At 41.8% G+C, this 24,828-nt stretch overlaps 1 protein-coding gene across 5 annotated transcripts in view; it reads right to left on the bottom strand.

Annotated features, from left to right (window-relative positions):
- Nucleotides 1-9,004: 9,004 nt before the first annotated feature.
- LOC121519628 (cAMP-specific 3',5'-cyclic phosphodiesterase 4B-like) overlaps nt 9,005-24,828 on the bottom strand; it is a 92,263-nt gene continuing 76,439 nt past the window's right edge. For all 5 annotated transcript variants that reach the window (XM_041802413.1, XM_041802415.1, XM_041802412.1 and 2 more), the window contains 9 exons: nt 16,326-16,419; nt 13,974-14,188; nt 13,791-13,889; nt 13,243-13,407; nt 12,823-12,922; nt 12,489-12,643; nt 12,267-12,389; nt 11,991-12,173; nt 9,005-11,285 (listed from right to left, as the gene is read on the bottom strand). In XM_041802413.1, coding sequence (XP_041658347.1) covers nt 10,932-11,285; nt 11,991-12,173; nt 12,267-12,389; nt 12,489-12,643; nt 12,823-12,922; nt 13,243-13,407; nt 13,791-13,889; nt 13,974-14,188; nt 16,326-16,419 — 1,488 coding nt within the window. In that variant the 3' untranslated portion in view covers nt 9,005-10,931. The remainder of the gene's footprint in view (nt 11,286-11,990; nt 12,174-12,266; nt 12,390-12,488; nt 12,644-12,822; nt 12,923-13,242; nt 13,408-13,790; nt 13,890-13,973; nt 14,189-16,325; nt 16,420-24,828) is intronic.

Below are 24,828 nucleotides of genomic sequence, written 5' to 3'. Positions count from 1 at the left end.
TGGAGGAGGTTAAGTTTTGCTAGCAGCAGCATGAATGCAAGTAGGGATTAGTGACAAGTACTTCATGTTTAACTAGAAAAGCACTCAGAGAGCGCAGTCATCTGCCATTAGCCCTATCTCCCAATAGTGAAGTATCCTTCAAAAAAATTCCTGGATCCAGACAGTGATCCTGATTACTCCCAAAATCTAATTTGCCAATTACTCCCTCCCCATTGGGTGGAAACGCGGTGAGCCAAAGCATTGGCTTTGCTATGTGAAGACTCTCATGGTGGAAACATTGCCTGTCGGTGCCAACAGATGCACTGACAGTCTGACCCCTTGGTCTCACTGGACAACTGGAAGTCATGGCAGAGGGTGAATATTCCTCTATTCCTCCCAGCATTGTGAGTATTCTCGCAACAATTCGCTGTCTTTCTCTCTGTTATGCTCCGACTCGTCTCCTCGACCGGGCGTGTGTCTTTCAAACTCTATAAAGTCCAAAACTTTGAACAGAAACACACCCACAAATGCTGCTGGGATTGAAGTTACTCATGTCTGCAATCTTCTGGTGTAAAGTAGTAACAACAGTAGAAAAGGACTAAGCAAGCACAGACCTCCGCCATTAGCCCTATCTCCTAATAGTACAGAATCATTTAAAAAATTCCTGGATCCAGACGGTGATCTGGATCTCTCCCAAAATCTAATCAGTTCTTCCTAATGTCATCAAAATCTGTCCATAACTTTTTGAGTTATGTTGCTAACAAACAAACTAACTAACTAACAAAAGAACAAACCATGTGGATCACATAACCTCCTTAGCGGAGGTAAATATACAGCTGTGTTGAGAGAAAGAGCTGAAATTGGCTGTGTGGAGCTGGGAGATGATAATTAGGATCAGCTGGCCATCAGCTGATCACAGCTGGACTACCATGTCCTGCATGAACTAACGCTCTGCTCCATGTGTAGAATACATTTTAAATAGAGACATTTTTACAACATATAATCATAAACTAATCCTGCACACAAGGATTTTTGAACCATAAAACAGCATTATTTGGACAGAAGACAACCAGGTCATCTGCATACCAGTCGTCCATCCAGTGTGGCTGATTCTTTTATGTTTTCTGTTTATTCATAAAGGCTGTTTCATGTTTGTCTAAGTCGATATTAATCTCAGCATGCTAGGCCCCACATTCCTCCATGAAAAGGTCAGAAAACACATCCTACATTTTTGGGTGTGTTTTGACATGTCTCCTACATATTTTCATTTTGTGGATTATATAATGCTGCCATACAAAATCTATGTATTTGAAGATATTTGAGACAGTTGCATGCAAAGGCAAATCAACGCTGAGCAAGAAACAATGGTATATCTATGACGACTGCCGCCATGTTTGATAAAGAAATGATTTGTGACATTTTTTTCTGGGAAGGACACATCCTGTTATTGTCCAAATCCTTCATTTTTAACTCTGGACACACAAACACAAATACAAGAGGCCTGAGAGGAAGAGAGATGTCTCATCTCATCTTTTTCCAGATTCATCATTTTCTTTTGGACTGTCTTTTCAGGGAACTTCCTCACAGATCTGTCTCAACCACTCTGAGCTGATCTTTGCCATTTACACACAGGCCCGGGCTGTTATTGAATTATCCTGGAATGCCCCATATTACCCACAGTTTCTACCCAGCGACTACAGTCCTCACTGTCAACCCAACTAAAAACAAACAGCAGCTGGCTAGGAGAAACTGCAGGAAGACATTTGTTTTCATAAAGTGGGTATGGAGAGAGCAGGTTTGTTTTGCTGGAAGTGGTTCTCTTCCTCTCCAGCCTCGGCCCCAGGGCTGTGGATGCTTTCAGGGCCTGGCTGGTGCAGTGGAGAAACGAGGTAGACGGGGCTGTCAGCTGGATGTCCTGGCAACAGAAGCCGACAGCCAAGCCTGAACCGAGCTGGGCGTTTCACGAGCACCAGGGCCAGTCTCCTGACGTCAGACACCGGCAGACCACAAAACTTGTGTTAGAGTTTTAAACAAACTCGCTGCCCATTGCTATGGCAGTACGGACCACCACCATGGAAAACGCTTGTCCTCGTCTGCGTCCGTGTTTATCATAAACAGCTGCCACATTTTTGCTGAATCTGAAGGAAGAGGAGGCTAGTTCAGGTTACTCTCTGTCATTCAGACATCCAGACAATAGTCAACTATACGACTCTCCTGCAACTTTTACCACCAACTCATGACGCAGATTTTATGTAACACACAGGTTTATTTTACAACCCTACATTTTGAAATGTCTGAGGAACAAAGGAGCTTTTAATGACTCCATTGCTGCAAGCCATTGTGCCATCATACCAGGCAGTTTTCATAGCTGAATAATGAGTGCCTTTTGAATGCAACTGTGACCATGTCAAGGTGATAAAACTTGGCAGATTCATTAGACTGTTGATGTAATCCTGACTTAGTTTATCAGCCTCTCATTCTTGTGACCTAAATGTCTTGGTGGCATGCATGTTGCCACATTTTCCAGCTGTTGCAGTGTAATCCCAGGGGTATATGAATTTCACATAAATACGTTGCAACCATAAGTTCTAAAGTTTTCTGAAGCTCCAAAAAGTGTTTTCATATGTGATATTTTAAAGGGGACATATTATACAAAACACACTTTTTCAGGCTTTTCTAACAAAAATATGTTGCCCTGGCCTGTCCACAATCCCCCCAAAAATCAGAAAAAGCCATTCCCTCCCCTCCTCTCTTTCTCCACATTACGGAAAATGTGAATGTGTGTGCTGAAACTAGCCGTTCTCAGATTTTCCCCTCGTGATGTCATGTGGGGAGTTAGCCCCACCCCCAGGTTCGATTGGTCCGCCCCACTTGGAAGAAAATTCTACCTTCCTGAAAGGAGGATCAGGAGAGCCCCGTCCATTAAGCCACATCAATTTCCTGAGATGGTGGAGTCAGACGGCTCAGTACCATTTAAAGCCACAGACATACACTATATTGCCAAAAGTATTCACTCACCTATCCAAATAATTGAAATCAGGTGTTCCAATCACTTCCATGGCCACAGGTGTATAAAATCAAGCACCTAGGCATACAGACTGTTTCTACAAACATTTGTGAAAGAATGGGTCGCTCTCATGAGCTCAGTGAATTCCAGCATGGCACTGTGATAGGATGCCACCTGTGCAACAAGTCCAGTCGTGAAATTTCCTCGCTACTAAATATTCCACAGTCAACTGTCAGTGGTATTATAACAAAATGGAAATGACTGGGAATGACAGCAACTCAGCCACAAAATGGTAAGCCATGTAAAATGACAGAGCGGGGTCAGTGGCTGCTGAGGCGCATAGTGCGTAGAGGTCACCAACTTTCTGCAGAGTCAATCACTACAGACCTCCAAACTTCATGTGGCCTTCAGATTAGCTCAAGAACAGTGCGTAGAGAGCTTCATAGAATGGGTTTCCATGGCCAAGCAGCTGCATCCAAGCCATACATCACCAAGTGCAGCGTCTGACTGCATTGTGCCAAGTGTAAAGTTTGGTGGAGGGGGGATTATGGTGTAGGGTTGTTTTTCAGGAGCTGAGCTTGGCCCCTTACTTCCAGTGAAAGGAACTCTGAATGCTTCAGCATAGAAAGAGATTTTGGACAATTCCATGCTCCCAACTTTGTGGGGAGAGTTTGGGGATGGCCCCTTCCTGTTCCAACATGACTGTGCACCAGTGCACAAAGAAAGGACCATAAAGACATGGATGAGAGAGTTTGGTGTGAACTTGACTGGCCTGCACAGAGTCCTGACCTCAACCCCATAGAACACCTGGGGATGTGAAGTCATGGTTGACAGCTCTGTCAGCAAGTGTGACTTCTAAAGCTAACCTTGCAAAGCAGATGGGTTTACCTGATTCCATGTCTGTCATCAGGCGAATCCATCTTGAAAAGGTCCAATCCAAGAAGGGTTTAGCTGTGCTAGCCAATCACAATGGCTGCCTTATGTGTGGGGATTAGCTTGGATGTAGCTACATAGCAGCAGTTTTATCAGAAATAGACTGAATCCAGAATCCAGAAGCCTTTCATGACAGCAAAGATGTTTTGCTGTTCTCCCCACAGGTTTGCGATCATTTTGGATGGGGTCTGCCACTGTATTCTATGGTTGCTGCTGCGGTAGCCATTAGCTCAGATGTAGCTGTAGTAAAGCAGCAGTTTCATCAGAACTGGCCCGCATTTTCCTTTGAAACAAATACTGTGAGTCACACTGAAAGCTTGTCTTGGCAGAGAGGATGTTTTTACATGTCACCCAACTGGCCTTAGCATCAGTCTATTCACAGAAAAGCTTGTCTATTCACTACTATGGCAGCAGTAGACTGTCAGCTCAAGAGTAGTGCATGCATAGAACCTTACTTTGACCTGTCGCTCTGATTGGCTTGTCATGAATGTGACAGATGGAATGTTCCTCCAATCACCTTTTGAGAATTCTTTAAAAATGCCTGCCCTTCCCAGATACTTTCTTTGGGAGCTTTCCCAGGCGGATGTGAAATATATCCATGCATCAGATATATGAAACCGTCTGGCTGGTGTGTTAGGTTAGCTTACAGCACCCTTATCAGAGCAGAGAAGGAAATGTAAGGAGAAACGTAACAAAAAACAACAAGAGAGTCTCTTACTTCTCGAGCTGCTTTGCAAGGTAAGGATACAGAGACACACTGTCCATGTTTTATGGTATGAAACCATTAATAAAAGACATGGGGATTGTCTATCTCACTGTACACACTCTCTCTGAGTTTGGCACTGACTCATAGCAGTGAGCAAAGCTCTGATGCTAGTGAGGAAATAAGCCTCTGATTGTTCAATAGAATCAACACAACACATTATGTAATGCTATCTGATGGGTGAATGTGTTCAAGCAGAAGATTTGCATAAATGTTAGAATACATCATGCATTGGATTCACGAGTATGGTACTAATGTAGAAACTCTAAAACATTGTCTATTGTATCAGTACCCTCTTCCTTAAATGCACAGTTAGTAATTTCTGCCACAAGTGGGCTGTTATTCAAAACAAGATTAGGAAATATTGACCAGAATTCGCCAAAAGGCATGTGGGAGACTCCACAGTCAAGTGGAAGAAAGTATTACAGTCTGACGAGACCAAAATGGTGCTTTTTGATCATCAGACAAAATGTTTGGCATACATCATCCCAAACACACTACCCCCACTGTAAAACACAGTGGTGGCGGCATCATGTAGTTGGGATGCTTCTCAGCAGCTGGCCCTGAAAAGCTTGTAAAGGTGGAGAGTAAAAAGAATGTATCAAAATAAAAAAATCCTGGAGGATCTTATTCAGTCAGCAGGAGAACTACAGTTTGGAAGATTTATTTTCCAGGAAGACAAAACCTGAAGCATGCAGCAAAAACTACACAGAAATGGTTTAAAGACAACAAGGTGAATGTTCCAGAGTGGCCGAATCAAATCCCAGACCTCAATCCAATAGAGAATCTGTGGCTGGACTCGAACTGTTCACAGCAGATCCCTGTGCAACCTGACAGAGCTTGTGCAGCCTTGCAAAGAAGAATGGAGTAAGTAATCAACTAGAAATAGATGCCACGTGGGAGTTACTTCTAGAAATAAATGTCATTTCAGTGCAAAAAAATCTATGTATTATACCTTTAATTTGGTGATGTGAATGGCACAAGCAGAACTGGGGGGGGGGGTAATAGAGAATGCAAAAAATGAGTTTGGCAGTTTTTATGAGCCTGGATTCCCACCATTACAGTTTCCTGGAAAGACTTTTATGAATCATAAGAATTCTAGCTGCTGAGCATTGACAGAAAATGAGCACTGAAGATGAGATAACCTAAGTCTAAATACCTTTAGTTCATTCCTGCCTTGTCTGTCAAGTTGATATTGTTTTTTTTAAAAACTTGTATCTTTAAAGAAGATCTCTGGTTTTGATTCTCGCCCTCCTGTTGATCACGTATTCAGATGATTATCTACTTGGGTCAAGGTGCTCTCAGCCATGGGAGAGTGAATGCCCTGAGGGCTCTGCACATAGCTTCACTATCTCTGCTCTTCCTGTTTACATTGTTGCCTCAGCGTCCAGCAGCTCTGAACCCAAATCTGAGGGGAGATGTGTCATCGGTGTCACTGCAGGGAAATGACGGAAAGCGCTGGCTGGTTTTCCCCACAGAATTACAAAAATGGAAGTTAAAAAACAGAAACAGATAGAATCATAATGGACTGGGTCACTGACGTCACTCGTGTTTGTTGTCTGCCTTTTAAAGCTCTTTGTTGTTATCTGGCTGCTGCTGTGCTACTGTTTTTGATGCTGAAAGTGACTGTAATACACTAGAGTGGAGTGGAGTTCACGGCTTTTTAAGACGGATTAAAGCCTTTTTCAAAAAAAGGGTTTAGTACATTTTTTACTCCATGCAGCATTGATGTTTTATGGATTCACTGTAGGACTCATCAGCTCTGATTTCCAGCTGTCCCAAGAGTAAACTTTTTTTTGCAGATTTTGTGAATAGCTCATGATTTTTCATCTTTAATCCAAATTTTCTTGAACATGCCTTTCCCCATGTTCTTTTGTCTTGTTCAACCAACAAAAAATGAAATAGATCATGATGACACTTTATTTTTCCCTGATAGTTTTAACCTTATAAAAATGTCCAAAAGAGTGGCTTTCTCTTTGCCCAATAAAGCTTAAACTGGGGAAGAACTCAGGCAACCATTGTTGTAAGAAGTTTCTCTCCGATCTCAGCTGCTGACCTAGCACCACAATGGCGTCAATCATACCAACAAGTCCCAAAATAATAGAAATGGCTATAAAAGTGCTAACAGAATTAATGTTGTAACTGTGGCCTTTTAAAGAGATGCACTACTTTCTTTTTTCTACAGTCTGTAAAACTACTGCAAAGTCAGTGTCCTGGGAGCTGAATGAATTTAGCCCAAGTGAACAGTAAACCAAGGGGGCGGGGCCATGACACCTGTCAATCATTTACACAACAGAAGTGAATGGAAGAAGATGCAGCAGTGCCTGGGATTTAAAAAATAAGCCTTTTGAAATATATTGTTTTATTGTAGCCATTAGATTTGACAGCTGCTCTGTTTGACGGTGTTTTAAGTCAGATATAAAGTTTGAGGAATAAATAAACACGTTAGTCCATAAACCAGCCTCAGTTTGACAAGTATGCTGAAACACATCAAAGTGTTTTCCAGAGGTCTACATTGCCATTTCTTGAAAATAAAGGCCTTTTAAATGTTTCAAGATGATTTTTGAGACTGATCTTCTAAATTCTACCACTACACTAATCGCTCAGATGTCATGGGGACATCAATGTTAACATGTTGACAGGGGTGACTTGAATTTTTTTCAGATTTTGAAAAGGTGCCTTGACAGAAAAAAAGGTTGAGAAGTAATATCTTTAAACAGACTTTAACGTGAAAGGAATGGTGGTGAGTAAAAGAAAAATACTTCAGCTGACATACGTAGGCCTTTTGGTCCAGCCTAAAACTCCACTAACTTCTTGGTTCATAAGGCCAATATTTACAGCCAATATAGGCAGGTATTTGTTGTAAAAGCATTTCTTGTGAAGAGGCCTGCCCACAGAATTTGCCAGGCCCCTGAGAAACACAAGAAATAGGCTGCCCCACTTGTGATTCATGAATATCAATAAATGTGTTGGATCAGCAGCATTCGTGCTGGCATCCAATCTAGCAAACTGTGTCAAAGTTTTAATGGCTTCTAAAGCTGAAAATATATTGGTTCTATGTTTTAGCCCCTTTTGATGGCAAATGGTGCCACTTTTTGACCTTTTTTGGCTTCTTCGTCATGTTTTGCCTCTTTTAACCCATTTTGATTGCTTATGACCCACAAGCATCACTTTTGACCCCCTTTTACCATTCTTTCCTGCTCATTTCTGCCTCTTAACAAATTTCTGCCAATATTCACCCATTTTTACCCTATTTGTCCCATTTTTCCATTTTCAACCTATTTTTGCTACCCTTTGACCCATGAGCATCCATTTTTAAACCCTTTTAACAACTTTTCTGCCCATTATTGCAATTTTTAACCAATATTTGCCACTTTTAACTGCTTTTCACCCCTTTTTTCCTGCCTATTTTTGCATCTTTTGGCCACTTTTAACCAACTTTTACAATTTGTATTCCTTTAACCCATTTTGTTTTTGCCACTTTGAGACCCATATTCACCATTTTTTACTCCAATTTCACCACCCTTACCTGCCCAGTTTTTAACCAATTATTCACCCTTTTTTGAGTGAAGCCCATTTTTTGATACTTTTGGACCCATTTACACCACTTTTCTGTCTATATTTGCCACTTTAAATCCATTTTCACCACTTTTTAAAACATATTTTTGCAAATTTTCACCCCTTTTGAGCCATCCTAACCCATTTTTGTCATTTTAAGCCTTTTTTTTTGCTCACTATTGACCTATTTAAATCCTGTTTCACCGCTTTTTCTGCATATTCTTTCATCTTTTAACCTTTTTTTGCCACAATAATTTAATAGGTCAACCCTTAAAGTTGTCTCAGTTTATTCTGCTTTATTTTTTTGGCATCCTGGCATTTGTGCACATCATGGCTTAGCTATTAAGTCTGACTCTACCTCCAAATGACAGTTCAGAATAAGGTAACTCTGTTTAAAGAAGAGAAAAAGTCTACATTGTACTACAGCATGAATAAATACAGATATCACAGATTAAATTTACAAAGGACCATGATTTTGCTGACGTATATGGGCCCCCAACTTGACAGGGCTTCAGAAAACACTCCCCTTTATCCCCCCTTATGGGCAGCCTTGGTTGTAAATTGGGCAGAAATGTTCATATCTGCTGATATTACACTTTTTAAGCTATCTGCTGATAACAATATCATGCCAATAATTTAGTGCATCCCTACTCTGAAGATAAGGACAATAACATGTTCAGTAGATATCAATTAATCTGCTAATGTAACCTTTTCTTATAATTTCTTTTGTGATCAAACAAACAACAAAGACCAAAGAATTCTGTAATACATGCCCGTTTTAATAATCTGATAGAAAACATTTGTTGAGCACAACATACACTGTTTAACCATATATTGTGAGGAAAACACTGAAAAAATATATTTGAAACGTTTATATTTCAGCAAATATTCCTTTAGCTGTACAATGACCCGTCACCGTACATGATCTACTGCAGCACAGATTCAGCCTTTTTAATCTGGATCCAGACAAACAAAATCCAGACGACTTCTTCACCTCACCCGAGGTGTTGTTGGATCATCAAACAGTTCAAACGTTACATTTCAAACTGTCAAAAACTGAACTGCATAACTTCACTTCATAGCAAAGTAGCTTGTTGAGTACAATAAATCAGAACCACCAGACAAGTTCAGTCAAACTGTGACATGTGGTAGTGCATATAAATAATAACAAATATACAGGGAATATTAACATTCAATACCAATATTATCATATACAAGAATAGGATAATAAATAGACTGTTACAAACAGCTGAAGAATCAACGAGACTGTGCAACTCTGTTACACACAAACACTCTCTCACTCACACTCGTATCATGCCTTGACACGATATCGTCGGGTTGCAGCTCACATGATGTACCTTCAAGGTAGTGTTGAACGGATCAGCAACCAGCTGCTGAACCGTCGACTTAGTCAAAGTGCTGGAATAAAAACTACAGGATATAATTATTTTATAGCTAACAGGAGTCTCTTTTTCAAATGTGCACACAGTCTCACAGTCATTCAGAAGGTCAAAACAAATCACGGTGTATTCACGACAATGGAATGCTTTTTAACCACAGCAGGTGTGTTTGTGAGAGCAAATCAAGACTTACAGAGAAAACAGATCTATTATGACGTTGGTGCAAAACAAAGACAGGGGATTTTTTGTTGATTTACTAAGAAAATTAATTGCTATACAGAACCTAAAGGCCTAACTACTTGTCTAGCTACAGGAAGAAATAGCTGTTTTGGAAGTTTTACTTCCCTTTAAGCATGGGATCAAGCTTACAGACGTGGCAGTGAATTCACTGAAGTGCTCCCTTCAAGGGATCTTTGGATTTTTTTTTAACTTTAGATGCTTTTTCTGACTTAAAATGGCAATTTTTCTTCTTGAAATAATTTAATCTGTGGGTTATCAAAGTGCTTATGAAATGATTTGTTTGAAAACAGCTGAATGAACATATTTCAAACCAAATTGAATTCTCATTTTTGGTTTTGCATGTTTACGCCACTCTTAGTTATTGATTCTCTCCTCGCCTTCTGCTGCCACAAAGTGCAAACTGTGCTGGGAAGTCAGCTGATTTAAGAGATACATCCACCAGACGTGAGAACAAGCTTATACTATTGCAGGAACATCAGGAAGACTGTGTGAGACAATTACGTCCGCTTGTAGAAAATCTTAAACATTTTTACAGCTACATGAATGTGTTCAATAAATTATAAAAACACTTACAAAAAGACAAGGTTGTTAAAAAAAAAGGCACACAAGTGACGAGTGATAAAAAGAACTACTTGGTTACACAGAAATCGTGGACAAGTAGTTTTGGTTGGACGCTTTAACAGGTGGCATCCGATCCCGACACAATACGAAGAATCTGAATGAACATAAAAATGTCCTCAAGTGCAAGTTTGGAAGTTTCATCGTCCCAGTCCTCAGACACACATCGTCCATTCCACCGTCTTTGTGAGGATTCAGCCTCTCAGTAGTCCCCTCTAAAGAGCAGATGCTACTCTCCACCAGCTCCATTTGAGGGGGCTCAAAGACAAACTGCCACAGGGTTTCCTAGCCTTGTATGCAGGGGTGCCCCACATTCAGTCAGGCCCTCTTTGCTAGGCAGCTCCAAAGAGCAGGATTGCAGGATTTCTCTACTGCAACCAAAAGATTTCAGCTGAAAACAGCATAAAGCTGCTCGAAAACGGCGGCAGTCCAGCTATGTTTCCTCCGGCGAGACGTCGCGAGTCGTCATTTCGACCCCGCCCTCATCAGAAGGCTGGTCTTGGAGTGTCACACCAGTCTCCATCATCCCGCCCTCCCCGTCTCCGCCCTGATCGTCCAGCGTCAGTTCAAACTGAAATTTACTTGGCGCAGGTCTCCCTTCCAGCTCCCCGTGTGAGCCGCCCTCCCCATCGCTGCTGTAGAAAGGAGGGGAGGGGCTCTGTGGGATCATGCTCTGGTACCAGTTCCTGTTGTCCTCCAGGGTGTCCAGGATGTCCTGGGCATCAGGGTGGACCAGGTCAGCCCATGTTTCCCACAGTGGGTGGACAATGTAATCGATGAAGCCAACCTGGAAGTAAAATACAAAGACGTCAGTGATTTGCCGACAAAATTGATCAATGCTAGAGCCCTAATGAAGCAAAGAAAAATCAACTCCGTGACGCTTTGTCTCACAAATTCACTGGAATTAATCCTGTACATCACTTCAATCAATACCAAAGATTTCCAAAGTGCTGCACAATGGATAAAGCAGATATAAAACCAGGCAATTTTAACCACTTTTCAACACTTTTTCCTGCCCTATTTTGCCTCCTTTTACCACTTTGACTGATTTTACACCTTTAACCCACTTTTGCCACTTTCAGCCCATTTTTCCCATTCCTTTACTCAATTTTTCCTATTTCATACCATTTTTGCTTCCTTTTATGTCACTTTTAACCAATTTCTGCCAATTTTGAGCTTGGTGACAGATTGTCATTCAGTGGATCAAGTGGAATTAATCATATATATAATGTTTATAATAATACTGCATGCTTAAGAAACCAAAATATATCAATTACACCCCCTGGGAGGAAATTTAATGCCAATTGACAGTAAAGAATCATTTATTCATAAACTGACATCAGTATCTATGAAGATATAAAATATTGTGACACATATCATACCCTGATTTGAGTAGATATGTAACATCCCTAATTATAAATGTGCAGAAAAGGTCATGAGCATTTCTGTTTGTCTCTGTTTTGTGGAGCTTAATGTTTTAATTTTACTCTACCTGTGTCCTCTCCACTGACGCTGTATGCTTGTCACACATAGGGCTGATCTCCATCCCCCTCTCCCTCTCTCTGTCTCCCTGGTGGAAGAACTCGTCCATGATCCTGTCTGTCCACTGTCGGTACAGATCCAGAGGCTTGGTGGGGTTGCTCAGGTCGGCACAGTGAACCATGTTACGCAAAACCTGCAGAAAACATAAATAATTCAACACCTTAGATCTCTTCGGTGCATCAGACTGTCTGGTTTTTGTGTATTTGTGCCTAAGTGTGCTTCTTACCTGCATCCTGTCTGTGTAGTTGTCCAGCAGCAGGACTCCAGAGCTCGTCACTTTCTTGGTTTCCACCATCGTTTTCAGATCGGCCAGCAGGCTCATGTGTTTTGACATGTCTGTTGCCAAAACCTGGAAAGGATAAAAGGGACACGAATGAGAATGACAGAATAAATTAAGTGTTTTTACATAAGAATGAGAGCATGTACAGGCGTGCAGACATTTGCTCACCATGTCGATGACCATCCTGCGTAGCGTCTGCCTCTGCTTCTTGCTGAGGTTCTGGAAGATGTCGCAGTTGTCTTCCTGCAGCAGTTTGAAGCCCACAGCCAGGTGGTGATTCTCCAGCACTGACTCATCATTGTACATCAGAGCAAGCTCAGAGTCTGCAGGCAGAGGAGAGGGGGGGGAGATGTTAAATTCAGTGCTGTTTTTTAAACTTGGCAACAATATCCCTGAAGAAAACACTGTGTTAGCGACAGATCCTCCAAAAGCGTGCAAATATTTCTCTTGTAAATGTAGACTAAATAAAACATGGTTGTGGAAATCCAGTAAAGGGGCCTACTGGTGTTGATGAGGAACTGGTTGGACACTCCTGGGTGGTCCACGTCATGAATGGCTGCAGCGAAAATGGCCGCCAAGATCTCCAGATCAGTGAAGACTGCCTGTGTTTAAAGAAAGGGAGAAAAGGAAATAAACAGATGAGCTTCAGAGGAAATAAACTGGCAGAGCAAGGTGTCAGACGATTGTTCAAAGGCCAATCCTCGCATGTGTCATCCTCTTCGGCATGCGATTTCAGGGGCTTGCCAGCATTGATGACGTTAATGCCAGTCAGATAATTATATCATAATAAAGAAGCTGAGAAAAGGTGTTGGCTGTGTGGCCTAACTTTGAGTATCGGCAACCTAATTTACAACCAATTCAGCAACGAATAAAGCTGAAAATGTTTGATTGTGCTCTGTATTTTCACATCAAAGTAGCTTACATCGAGCGCAGGGGTTGACAGGAGGATGTGTGTTGACTGTGCTACATCAGCGGCGTGCAGGCTATTGTGGTACGCCACATCCGAGTGATAGTGTCCCTCCAGGGTCAGCATGAACGTCACAAAGGTGTCTGTTGGAATCTTGAACGTCCTCATCAGGTCTCTCTCCTGTATATGACACAATAGGACAGAAGGAAAAAAACAACAGTGAGAAGGGATGCAGCATGTTTTTCTGCACTGATTTAAACAAATTGTAGTAGTCAGTGGACAAGCGATCAGACCTTCAGTCTATTCTGACACCATAATCAACAAATTGTGACTCATTTCTTGCAGAAAGAGCTGTAAATGAGGATGATTCACAGCTAGATATCTTTTTCAGCTGTCCTCTAGCAGCTGTCTTTTGGCCAGGTGAACATATGGTACATGCTGACATGGGCTGAGCCTTATGTTTACTGTAGCTGTGTATGTGTTTGTATCAAAGCTTTCATATTTTATTAAAGATCTTTCTGACTGAGATCAAAATGGGAAAGTTGCAGGATGGAGGCACTAACCTGGAAGATGGTGTACATGGTGCAGGTGAGCGGTCGGTTATGTGAGTGCTCAGCGATTTTGAAGATATTTAGACCCCATTTGTTGATATTCTCCAGCTCCTGAAGAGGAAGAAACATCTGTGAGTATTCCAGCGGGTAACAGGATTTTATATGTTGTTTTCTTTTGCCATGCCCTTCTCTTACCTTTGAAAGCAGCTCCTCCTGGTCTGTCTTGACCCCGAAGCGGTTGCCGGTTCCTCCAGAGATGCTGGGCGTGTGGCTGACCTTCCTCACTCCACTGATTTGAGTCATCATCCCACCCTGCTGCTGCTGTTGGTGCTGCTGCTGCTGGCCCTGCCTCCTCTTCCTCTCCCTCGACTTAGGGACCGGACATGGAAGCTCCAGCTCATTCTGCTTGTCTGGAAAAGAAAAAAACAATAAAAATAAGAATTAAAAAGTGTTCTTATTCCAGGAGCTCTGAAGACAAAAACAGGCTAGACTTGTTGATGGTGGGTTGTGTCCCTGCAGAGAGTGAGCAAAGTTAACACAGGGAGACAGTTGACCTCTAACACCTATGTGACAACACGTTAAAGCTGCACTGATACTTATTTAATTAAGAGGCAGTCCTTCAGTTACTGTTTACTCTGCTTAACATAAATGTCACTTGACAGCTAAAAAACGCAAATGCTGAGCCCCAAACAACACATTACTTTACATAAAAGAGACTGTGATAGACAAATAGTTCAGAAGTGCCAATGGGGTTTTACAGTTCATTGAGTAAGTATTCATCCTTTAACTTCCTATAATTTGTAATGTTATGACTGCAAATGGGGGGATTAAAAAGCATGCATGCACAGAAATAGTCTGTATGAATGAAGAGCTTTAAAGCAAAGCCCGCAGGTTTACTTGTGCATCAAACAGATTGGATGATGTCTGAATTCATGGCTCTAAAAAGGTTCCTAAAGTTGCCAAAATACTTTTCAACACTATGGGGTTTAAACTATACAAGCTCCTTAACAAGCTATTTAATGACCAATAGTATCAGAAAGTACAAAAGCATCAGAGAGCAGATGGCATTGTGGTCAAAGTGCATCCCATGTATGTGGGCAGCCCAGGTTCAAGTCTGGCCTGTGGCTCCTTTCCCACATATCTCTCCCTCCTATCTACACACTGTCCTTCTCTATAAATAAAGGCATAAAACGCCCCAAAAATATATATAAAAAAAAGGAAAAAAACACATTAAACAAAACATCGGTTGTACTTTAAACACAAAGTTGCCTCAAGCAAAACAGATGGAACACTCGATAACTCTCATAAATACATTGGCAATATTTTGGTGCCAATATGCTGCCAATGTCTTTGTGCAATTACGACAGTATGCAGGAGACTTCCTGCAATTTTTGGAGATTAAAAGAAATAAAATTCACATTATTGCACGCCAAGACTTGCATTTCGTTGTCTTGTTATTGAAACAAGTATTCGTCAAAGTTTAGGAATCAGTAAAATGACAACTATGAACTGTGCAATATGGAAAAGTACAACACGTGCTCAATTCATGTGCAAAGCAATGCATGTGTTCAGAAAAAGCTTCATTGGCCCGTTTATTCTGAGAAACTGAGGAGCACTGCAATAACAATCCACAAAATCTTCAAATACTGGCTCATTAAGCCTGAACATGGTAGTATGCGGGTTTGTTTGGTGCATGTCTTGCAGTCTGCAGTGAGCGAGACTCCCTTTGTGAGTTTGTGCACCACTTACGCTGCAGCAAGACAGAGGAAATATATCAGTCCTGCTGTGCTCTCCACAAAGCACAGGAAGAAAGTGATCTCACTACACCTGACAGGTGTTAGCTACAAAGCAGATGACAACAAAACCACAGAGCTTCAAAGAAAAAGATGACTTCCTCTTCCTCTGTGTTTGCCTCTTCCATTGTCTCAGAATGTTTCACCGCACCACTCCTGTTTTTTTCTATCATCATTACCCTGTTACTAGTGTATAAAGATGGAGGTGTATCCCCACAGGAGCAGGGCATCAGTGCAGACACAGCCTTGACAAGCACCCTGTCTGGGTGAATGATGCCGTTAAGTTTGATGGGAAGGTGGAAAACCTGAGAGGCAGACTGAGCGGGCTGGCAGTGAGTCATAAAACGCTGCGAGGCTTTTAGAGTCAGGGAAATACTGCTGCCATCCTCCTGATGAATAATAAAGCATCTGAGAAGACCTGATGGCACTGTATGTACTCTCTCCTCCTTCTTTCCTCCTCTTTGCCTCTTATCTTTGCAGAGGGGAGTCTTCCCTCTCTCTACTCGTGTCCTTCCCTCCTTTCTTGCCTCCAGCTGGAGAGAGGGGACTCTCTGTCTCTCCCCTGCAGACTAGATCAGACTGGTTTGAGAGTGCTGAAGCACACCAGGTACTTAACACATGCTTTGGGTGGCCTCACAACCTCTGCTGCAAGCACACTGGCAGTCTCCAGAAGGATGTCGCCTCATGTATGCAGAACATTTCTGTGCATGCTTCTTGGAATGAGTGTGTTGTTATTTGTGTGAGCTGTACTCACCTAGGAAGGTATTTGAGATGTATTCTGACACTTGGTTGCCTGATCGACTCATCTCAGACAGGTGGCTCAGCTCCCGGTTCAGCATCCTCTTGAACTGAAGACAAAAGACAAAAAAAAAAAATACATGATGAAAAAGGTTTCATACAAAGGGGACATATTTATTGCATCATTTTAGTGCTTTTTCAGAGCAGAGGAATTCAGCATTTCCTGTTATTTTTCACTGAAATGTCCCCTGAGAGCATGGCCTGTTTTTTTTTTTTAAGCGCCATATAAGGTCGTGTTTACGTCCTCTTGGTCCTAGTTTAGGTAAGCCACATGCCAGCAAACAAATCATACTTTTATTACACAGTATGCTCCTATTTTTTTCAGGGAGACAAAATGTGCCAGTTTTTCTCAGCACACTGAGCAAGAGGGTGACAGAATCAGTACTCAGCCAAAAATAATACATAAAGAGAGTAAATTCTGACATATATTTCACCAGCTGCAGTGAAAAGACTTCAATACACAAAATATGCACACATGCACTACCAAACATAAACAGTCACATCTATGCCCGCTCTCCTCCAGGACACACCTTGATGTATCCCCAGGACACAGAGAACAGGTAGTTGGCCTCAGGCATGGTGCTGAGCTGTGCTGAGCCCCTGGTGCTCCCCAGCAGAAGCCCTGTACGCTCCTCTCTGAGTGGACCCCAAGGCTGCGCTCAGCCCCGAAACCTGCAGCTCAAAGCACCACCAAATCCCCGCCTCCTGACGCTCGACTGCGGTAAAAACGCCCCAGCTGTACCGCCAAAAAAGGGGCTGCGGCGGACCCCTACACTACATCCTCAACCAAATATCATATTGTCGCCTCCTCCTTTCCAAGACTGCAATGCTGCTGGCGAGAGTGATGGAATCCCCCTTGGACACGATCAATATTTCCTTTTCTTTTCTCCAACGTCTCTCTAAATCACAATGTTATTCCAAGATACGACGGGGGGGACATCCAGCCTTCTAGAGCCCAGATTGTGCAAAGCAGGGAGGAAGACGATGCAGAAAGATGGAGAAGACGAGGAGGAGGGGGTGCGCTCTGGCAGTAGAGTCCCCTGTGGCGAGGGCTGATGGAGTCTCTCTCTCTCTCTCCGCCTCCCTCCCCTTGCTGAACACTGAGCCATGCACAGCACTGCAGAAAACAGGAGAATCCCCCCCTTATCTCTCTCTCTTTCTTTTCCTCCCTCACTCCTGTGCTCTCTGCAAACCCCCTCCCACTGTCTTCTTCCCCATGCACTCCTGCTCAGTAATGCAGAACAGATCTAACGCACACTGCGCAATGTGAGGCTTCAAAGCAGAGCAGCGTTTGTCACATGGTGGAGGAGGGTATTAATTTACCACATTGGCTTGCTTTTTTTTTTTTCATTTTAAACACTACAGCACATTTTATTCCCCCTTTTTTGGTTCCAAATTTCATTTTTTCGTCACTGCCTTATTTCTTGTGCTGCAGATAAAAAAACAGACAAACTGAGACAACGGATGAGAGTTTTCAGTCTGCCGCCCACCAGTGTACCACCAATTGCACGACAACCTGAACGCCATGGCAACAGAGTCACATGCCACCCCCCCCTTTCCTTATTCATTCTCACGGTGGTCCAAGCTCTGAACACACTGCATCACATCACATATAGACACATTTAATACATGCTGTGTGCTCTAGACTGACATAACTGGGCTTAACCCTCCAAAACACAATTACAGACTGTCTCCTACTAATAGAGAGGAGCAAGAAATGATGCTCTGATGTAAACCACATCCTTATCTTTATAATGAATTCATATGAATGATAAGGCGGTTAATTCTTTTCCTGTAATATAACTCTCATATCCTGTTTTTAACATCTCTTTATAGACAAAAAGGCAAAAAGCAAGCTTGTGCAAATCTTTTTCAAATACTGACGCACACAGATGAACAGATTCATAGTTTGGATGCACATCTGCACAGATTTAAATTCAGACAAACTACAGTGCACTACAGCCCAATATGAAGCCTGAAAATGTTCTTGGGCCCACCAAAACTCTCATTCAACCATAACCTGAGACTCAAGTAACTGCCTCTGCATTTTTATTTCATAAGCAGAAAATTTCAAAGCAAATGCCAGTTTTTCAGAGACATTTACAACACAGGAAAGTGTTTGCATGGTCATTTAGTACAAATAGTGAGCCAATAGCATTTATATTGTTTAAGCAGACGTCTGCAAAGTCACTTATATTTTCTTTTCTTATATTAATCTCTTTTAGTTCACCTTGTGACTCCATACACCCTGTCCTTGGAAAGTTAACGCAGCTTTGTAGAATGTTTAATGGAGCAGCTCCAGTTAATTCAGCACCAGTTAAACCATGACACCTATACTGTACTTATGACAAAAGAAATGTTGAAAACTTGACATGTAGGTTAAATCTGGTGTTGTTTGTAACATCCCTGACTTAAAAAAAAACAATTAACATGTAATCAAGTATTTTTATATTCATTTAAAACTTGATTTTACTTTTCAGAATTATGTTTATGATTTTGATATAAGGTAAAAAGCTCTCTCGCTGCCCACCAGTGGGCCCCGGTCCACACTTTTGGAAGCACTGGTCTATATGATGAACATTTTTGTACATTTCTTTCTTATATCTTCATGTAAGAGCAATTGTGAAGCCCAAATTCCCCCTTGGTGTTAATAAAGTATTTGTGATTCTGATATGAGCTATTTTCCAAGGGCTTTTTTATTTCCTATACAGAACCAGATCCTCTCTAATATCTGTCAAGCAGACAGCTAACATCTACTTGACTGTGAAACTTGAAAACCACTTTCAAAGAGCTGGCAGCACTCAGAAAGCCAGCGTGCCAGAGGCGGTCCATAAAAATCAAAGAGAGCTCGTAAGGACAAAAATGTGAATTGGAATCAGGCGGCTTTTCTTCCATTCAAAAGGAAACTTGTAATTGATTCTCTAAAGCTGCAGAACAGTGCCGATTATTGTGACCTATAAGAAATGAATCAGGCACAAAGCCACATGTCAGTCACACAGGGTCACATAGTTCAGCTCAGACACAGCGTGTGTTCACGGTGTGACGGCAGCGTCTGTGTTCAGGAGAATAGATTACTCAATGCATGGTGGTAATTCACACATCCTTTTACGTTAGTGCTCACTCAGAACAAACCCTCCTCTTTAGTTACCTCCACATGTTACATAAACTCAACTTATGGTTGTTTCTAGGAAGGCAATAAGCTGATGTCTATCATCAAGTTTGAATATTCAAAACGGTGCACACTGCTGTCACTGCGTCAATGTAAATGACATGCTTGGGGTTATACCAAAACTCTATTTACATTTGAGCTAACTCAAATGTGTACAGAAACTATGCAAACATTTTAAGCCAAATATGCATACTGTTACATCTTACTGGCCTAAAACTTTGAACAAACAACAAAAAAAGTAGAAAATTCAGAAACAAAAACAAGCAAAAAGGAAGCTGCAGATCAATCTTCTCCCCAAAAATAACATTACTATAACTTAAAGTCAAACTAAAACTTTTTCTTCATAAAGCAGATCAGTAGCACAATGTGGGAAACTTTCTCACCTTTTTCCAACCTGTGAGCATCTCAAAGTTCTTCTCCTGTTTTTCAGAACAACATAGTCCCATTGTCACGCAACAGAAACCCGTTAACACAACTAGAAAAAAAGAATCAGTAAAGATCCTCGAGCAGTAAGTCCTCTTTAATGCTCTAACTGCTGCTTCCTATCTCTATACACTCTTTTGTCAAATGGACTCAGACAGGAAACGTATGGCGATAAAGCCTAGACTTAACTGGCCGGCCTCTTCAGTCTAACATTAGATAGATGGCTCCTCCCTCCAGCACAGGCCCGAGCATGCGTCCCCTCCTACTTCCCCTTCTTCACTAGATAGAGAAATTCACTGAAATCACTTACTAAACGTCCTGCCTCCTAACACGGCCTGAGGCTACAAACTACTTAACATACCTGAGTTTGTCACTAAAAAGTCCCAGACATTAAGTTAAACTGAAAGCCATGCTGACGTAATGTGGAGGAAAATCACAGATTACATAAATATATCTAGGACAAATCTTTAAAAGTGCACCGAGTTTAAACAGAAAACTTTAACCTTGACCTAAAAAGAGCAGAGATAGAGGCAGGATTGCACAGCTTGACATCATATTGCAATACTTTTTTTGTGCAATTTCACAAAACCCACAGTGATCCAATGCTTCCTCTGTCCCGTGTGAGGCTGTTTATTGTGCAAACATACTGTGCATTAGTGAGTTGCACAGTTTTGAAACACTAGAAAGACATTTCCTAGAAGCCAAGGAACAAATCTAAGAAGAAAAGCTCTTATTTACCTTCCGTCTATGGTTTATTTTCCATGCTAGCGTCAGATTACAGAGGTTCAACTTTTTAATTACAATTAGGCACCATAATCACTACTGCAGCTTCAGTCAAACCGAATCAAAACACTATAATTTAATGTCGATTACCCCTGCTGCAGCTACAAACCCACCGCTACATCTGTTTCAATAATTTTGTCATTTTTTCCCCTCTGAAAACGGCGGCACTTCAAAGTTAAAGTGACCACACGTGAGTTAAAGTTTCCTACCCGCTCGGGGGCTCACTCGCTTGCTTGCTCGCACGCTAACCCACAGAGCTCTACCCTCCTCTAACTGGATTCAGATGGCAGAGTTTGTCCAAGGACGCCACCAGCTCCAGCATTAAAAAGTGTAGCGAGGGTAATGATAGTGAGGGGGCAGAGAGGCAGCTCCCCCCCCATCTCTGAGGTCACAGTGAGCAGGCTGGTGGTCAGCAGGGTGTGTGGTCCCGTTTAGACCAGGATACACCTGCGCCCTTGGACACCGAAAGTAGAGACACTTTGGGTTTGACGGTGGGTTCAATTACATCCTCTCTGAAAAGAAATGGGCTCTTTTTCAAACATCACGTCATATAAATTTAGGGGAACGAGGGAAACTGCAGATTCTGTGTTAAGTGAGGGAAAATGTACAGAGAAGTCATTGTTATGGCAAAGCGAAACTCAGACACAGCAATGAAGTGTCATTCTGCTTTAGCAACCGTCTGACTGTACATGATGAATATCAATCTAACGTTTATCATCATCATTAGAAATGTTAATTTGGGTTGCAGGTTTAGCTCAGTTGGCAGAGCAGGCGGCCATAGAGAGGCTGCAGTTCTTGATGCACTGTTGTCTAGTCGTCATGTTTTAAGTTTAAATCTGAGCTCAAATTGGGACTTTATCAGACAGTCCTGGAGTCATCAAGTGGAGTACACTTAAAGTCAAAGCAACTTTAAGTGAGCACTGTTGATCAGAGAATGGTTGTGTCATCAATCATATCTGGCTATGGTCATTTATTTTGTGCTTCCTCAGATCAGATAGATGGATAGTTTATTGTCATTGCATAGCAAAAACACAACGAAATTTCATTTGGCAGGCTCCTCTGTAGCAGCAAACACATCGTCCATCCCGCTGTCGAAGGAGTGGGCACCCAGGAGAAAGATGCTCAGTACGGCAGGTTTGTGTGGGGCTGCTCTTAGCCTAGCCTGCAGCCAGTCTCGATTGCACTGCTTCCACCTTCTCACACAACGCCATCTCTGCCTCCTCCCTACCCTGCTGTGGGGGTTGTGCTGCTGCCGCGTCCTCCTCCTTTCAGTCTCCGAGCGCCCCGTTCTCCGGATAATCTCCGTTGGGAAAGATTCAAACTCTGGAGGCATGCTTCCTTTGCAGTAGTCAAAGAAGCAGTCTCTTATACACAGAATGTCAGTTCTGGTGTGAGTGTAGGGCTTTGCTTTGCTGCTAGCGATAGAGCACCAGGCTGCTGCGTCAGTATGCGTCGCCACCATACTGCCTCAGTAGGTAGCATTCAGTAGTCTCCTGTTGATCAGGCAGTGTCCCGTCGCAGTTACTGGCAGTTGTTAGCTTTTAAGCTAGCCAAGTCTTCTTTTTTGTCTTTTTTTGTGTTTTTCTTGAACAACAGATGTCAGTGTGGACTAGCTGTAATTTTTTTAATTACCACATTTAATGATCACAAGCGTATTAAAGTATATGGGAAATGTTGGTTCTAATCGGCCCATGGGAAGAATAAACATGACTTATCAAAAAGTCTCTTTTTCGTTGTCATCTTTTCTTATGTAAAAGCTCAGTGTCCCTAATCTCCCCCTAACTCACTTTCTGCAGGAGGAGGAGGAGGTCTGAATCACAGGCAAAATCATTGGATGGCTTGATTTGAGTCGCAACGGCTGAGTGACAGACAGACCGCTGCGACTGTCGCCAGTGACAGTCTCGAACGCAAATCTTTGGTCTGAAGTGGACTTAAAATTCAAAGTATTATCAACATGTAACAGTCAGATTCTATATTGCAGTGCTCACGTCTGGTGGTAACCAAGGTAAAACGTGGATTCAAAAGAAATGCGCAAGTGATATAGTCTCTCCTGCTATACTGTGGAAACATGCAAGATGCAGAAAATTAATGAAAAATAAAACAATTTTATATACTCAAATGATAAAACACAATTTCGGACAGGCCTAGTTTGAATTACAAGGTTTCATATTTACCAAGTTTGTTCTGCTGAATGCGACTACACTAAATGTACACACTGCACCTTTAAGCTAAGTAAATCTCTGGCAGATAGCTGTTAAACTTGAGTCTGATTCTGTTCAAGGTTTCTTCCTGCTAAAAGCAAGTTTTTCCTCAATACTTTAGCTTTGCTTAATGTTGCCAAGTGCTGTGTTCATGGTGGATTAGTGCTGAGTCTTTGCAAGTAACAACAAAGAGTGCAGTCTAGACCTGCTGTTTTTGGAAAGTGTGATGAGATAAAATTTGTTAAAAATTTATAAGATTAAATATTGATTTATTGATGGATATAACATACATACAGCTAGTCATTAAAGAAACTTTCTGAACCCCCTCATGATCCAGGGTCAGCTTGTGGAGCAGGGTGAGTCCTACAAATATCTGGGAACAGAGTTAGACACCTGTCTCACCTTTTCTCAGCATGTTAACTCTGTCTACAAAAAAGCACAACAGCGCCTCCATCTGCTGAGAAAACTAAGGATTTTTAATGTCAGCAAACATATTTTAACCCTGGTTTATATCTCACTCATTGAATCCATTCTCACCTTCAACATCTCATCCTGGTACAACTCCCTCACCATCAAACATAAAACAAAACTCCCCCGCATAGTTAATCAGGCCAGCAAAATCATTGGTTCATCCCAAAATCACCTTCCTGAACTGTATAAGCGCTCTGTGATCAGGAAAGCCACCCTGACCACAGAAGACCCCTCTTCACCATTCCTTCCAGTTACTGCCATCAGGCAGATAGTACAAAGTTCCCCTGGCCTGGAAAAATATCTACAAAAAAACCCTCATTCCTGCTGCAATAACCATCCTGAACAATATGAAATGGGTGTGTTTTTATCAGTTCACACGATACTTGTTTTTTATCAGCTGTTGCTTTTAATATATGTGATTTTAAATGTATGTTCTTATGTGTTGTCTGTGCCTTGTCTCAGACAGACAATAAAGTTTATCTATACAAATTTTAAAAGAAAGACTTTGCCCTTGATTCATTTTTTATTTTAATTCTTCAAAATAGTCACTTTACTTTACAGTTGTAAACTGCTTTATAAATTCAGGCTCTTCTGTTATTACTCATTCCACACTGAGCTTTTTGATGGATTATGAAGTAAGACAAGGTGAAGGGGACTGCATGAATCACTAGCACTTGATAAAGCTTTTCTAACTTGTCACTGTCAGAGTCGGATGACATTCCCCCCTCCCTCTTCGTTCACTTGAACATCCCGTACTGTTTAGTGTTTACTTCATGCACCCTCCTAAGTTTTGCTTACTACTTTTCTGTCTTTTCCTTTTGTCATTCACAGTAAGAAGACAGATGTTACATTTATCAGATATCCTGACAGTTACTGTGATAGCAATTAGTCCTCCAGTAATCAGTGGTTTTCAAAGCAATGGTCTGTTTGTTGCAGTCAGTGTTGGCTTTAAAGAAATAGCAGACCTAAACTTGTTGATCAAACTCAAATATTATTGATCAATCAAATATCCAACACAAGAAATAGATAATGCTGCAGTAGTAAAACTGTATTCATCAATAGTTTTCCTTAAAAACATGAATGGATTGCACAACAGTCAAACACAGATAGGAATTTAAAAACTGAACATCATAAACTCTTGACCTCCAGTCTTTCACCGCTAGCCAACAATGCTCAGAGCTGGTGTTGGGTCACACAGACAAGACTCTGACTCAAGGAGAACAATGTGCCCGGCCTGCCTGACCGAGCGCCTGTACTGCTATGCGCCTGCTGAGCCTTGTGTCCATTGTCCTGACAGTCCCAGTGACGTGGTTCTCTGTTCAAACTCAACCTAGCCGCATGGTCGAAGCGCTGCCATTGTCATATGGTAACCAAGGAGCAGAGTGGGGGGGGGGGGGCACAGGAAATAAAGA

The sequence above is a fragment of the Cheilinus undulatus genome, linkage group 13 (assembly GCF_018320785.1).
Source record: "Cheilinus undulatus linkage group 13, ASM1832078v1, whole genome shotgun sequence".
Classification (NCBI taxonomy): domain Eukaryota; kingdom Metazoa; phylum Chordata; class Actinopteri; order Labriformes; family Labridae; genus Cheilinus; species Cheilinus undulatus.
Note: the sequence above shows the minus strand (reverse complement) of the source record. Positions and strands in the feature narration are given on the sequence as shown.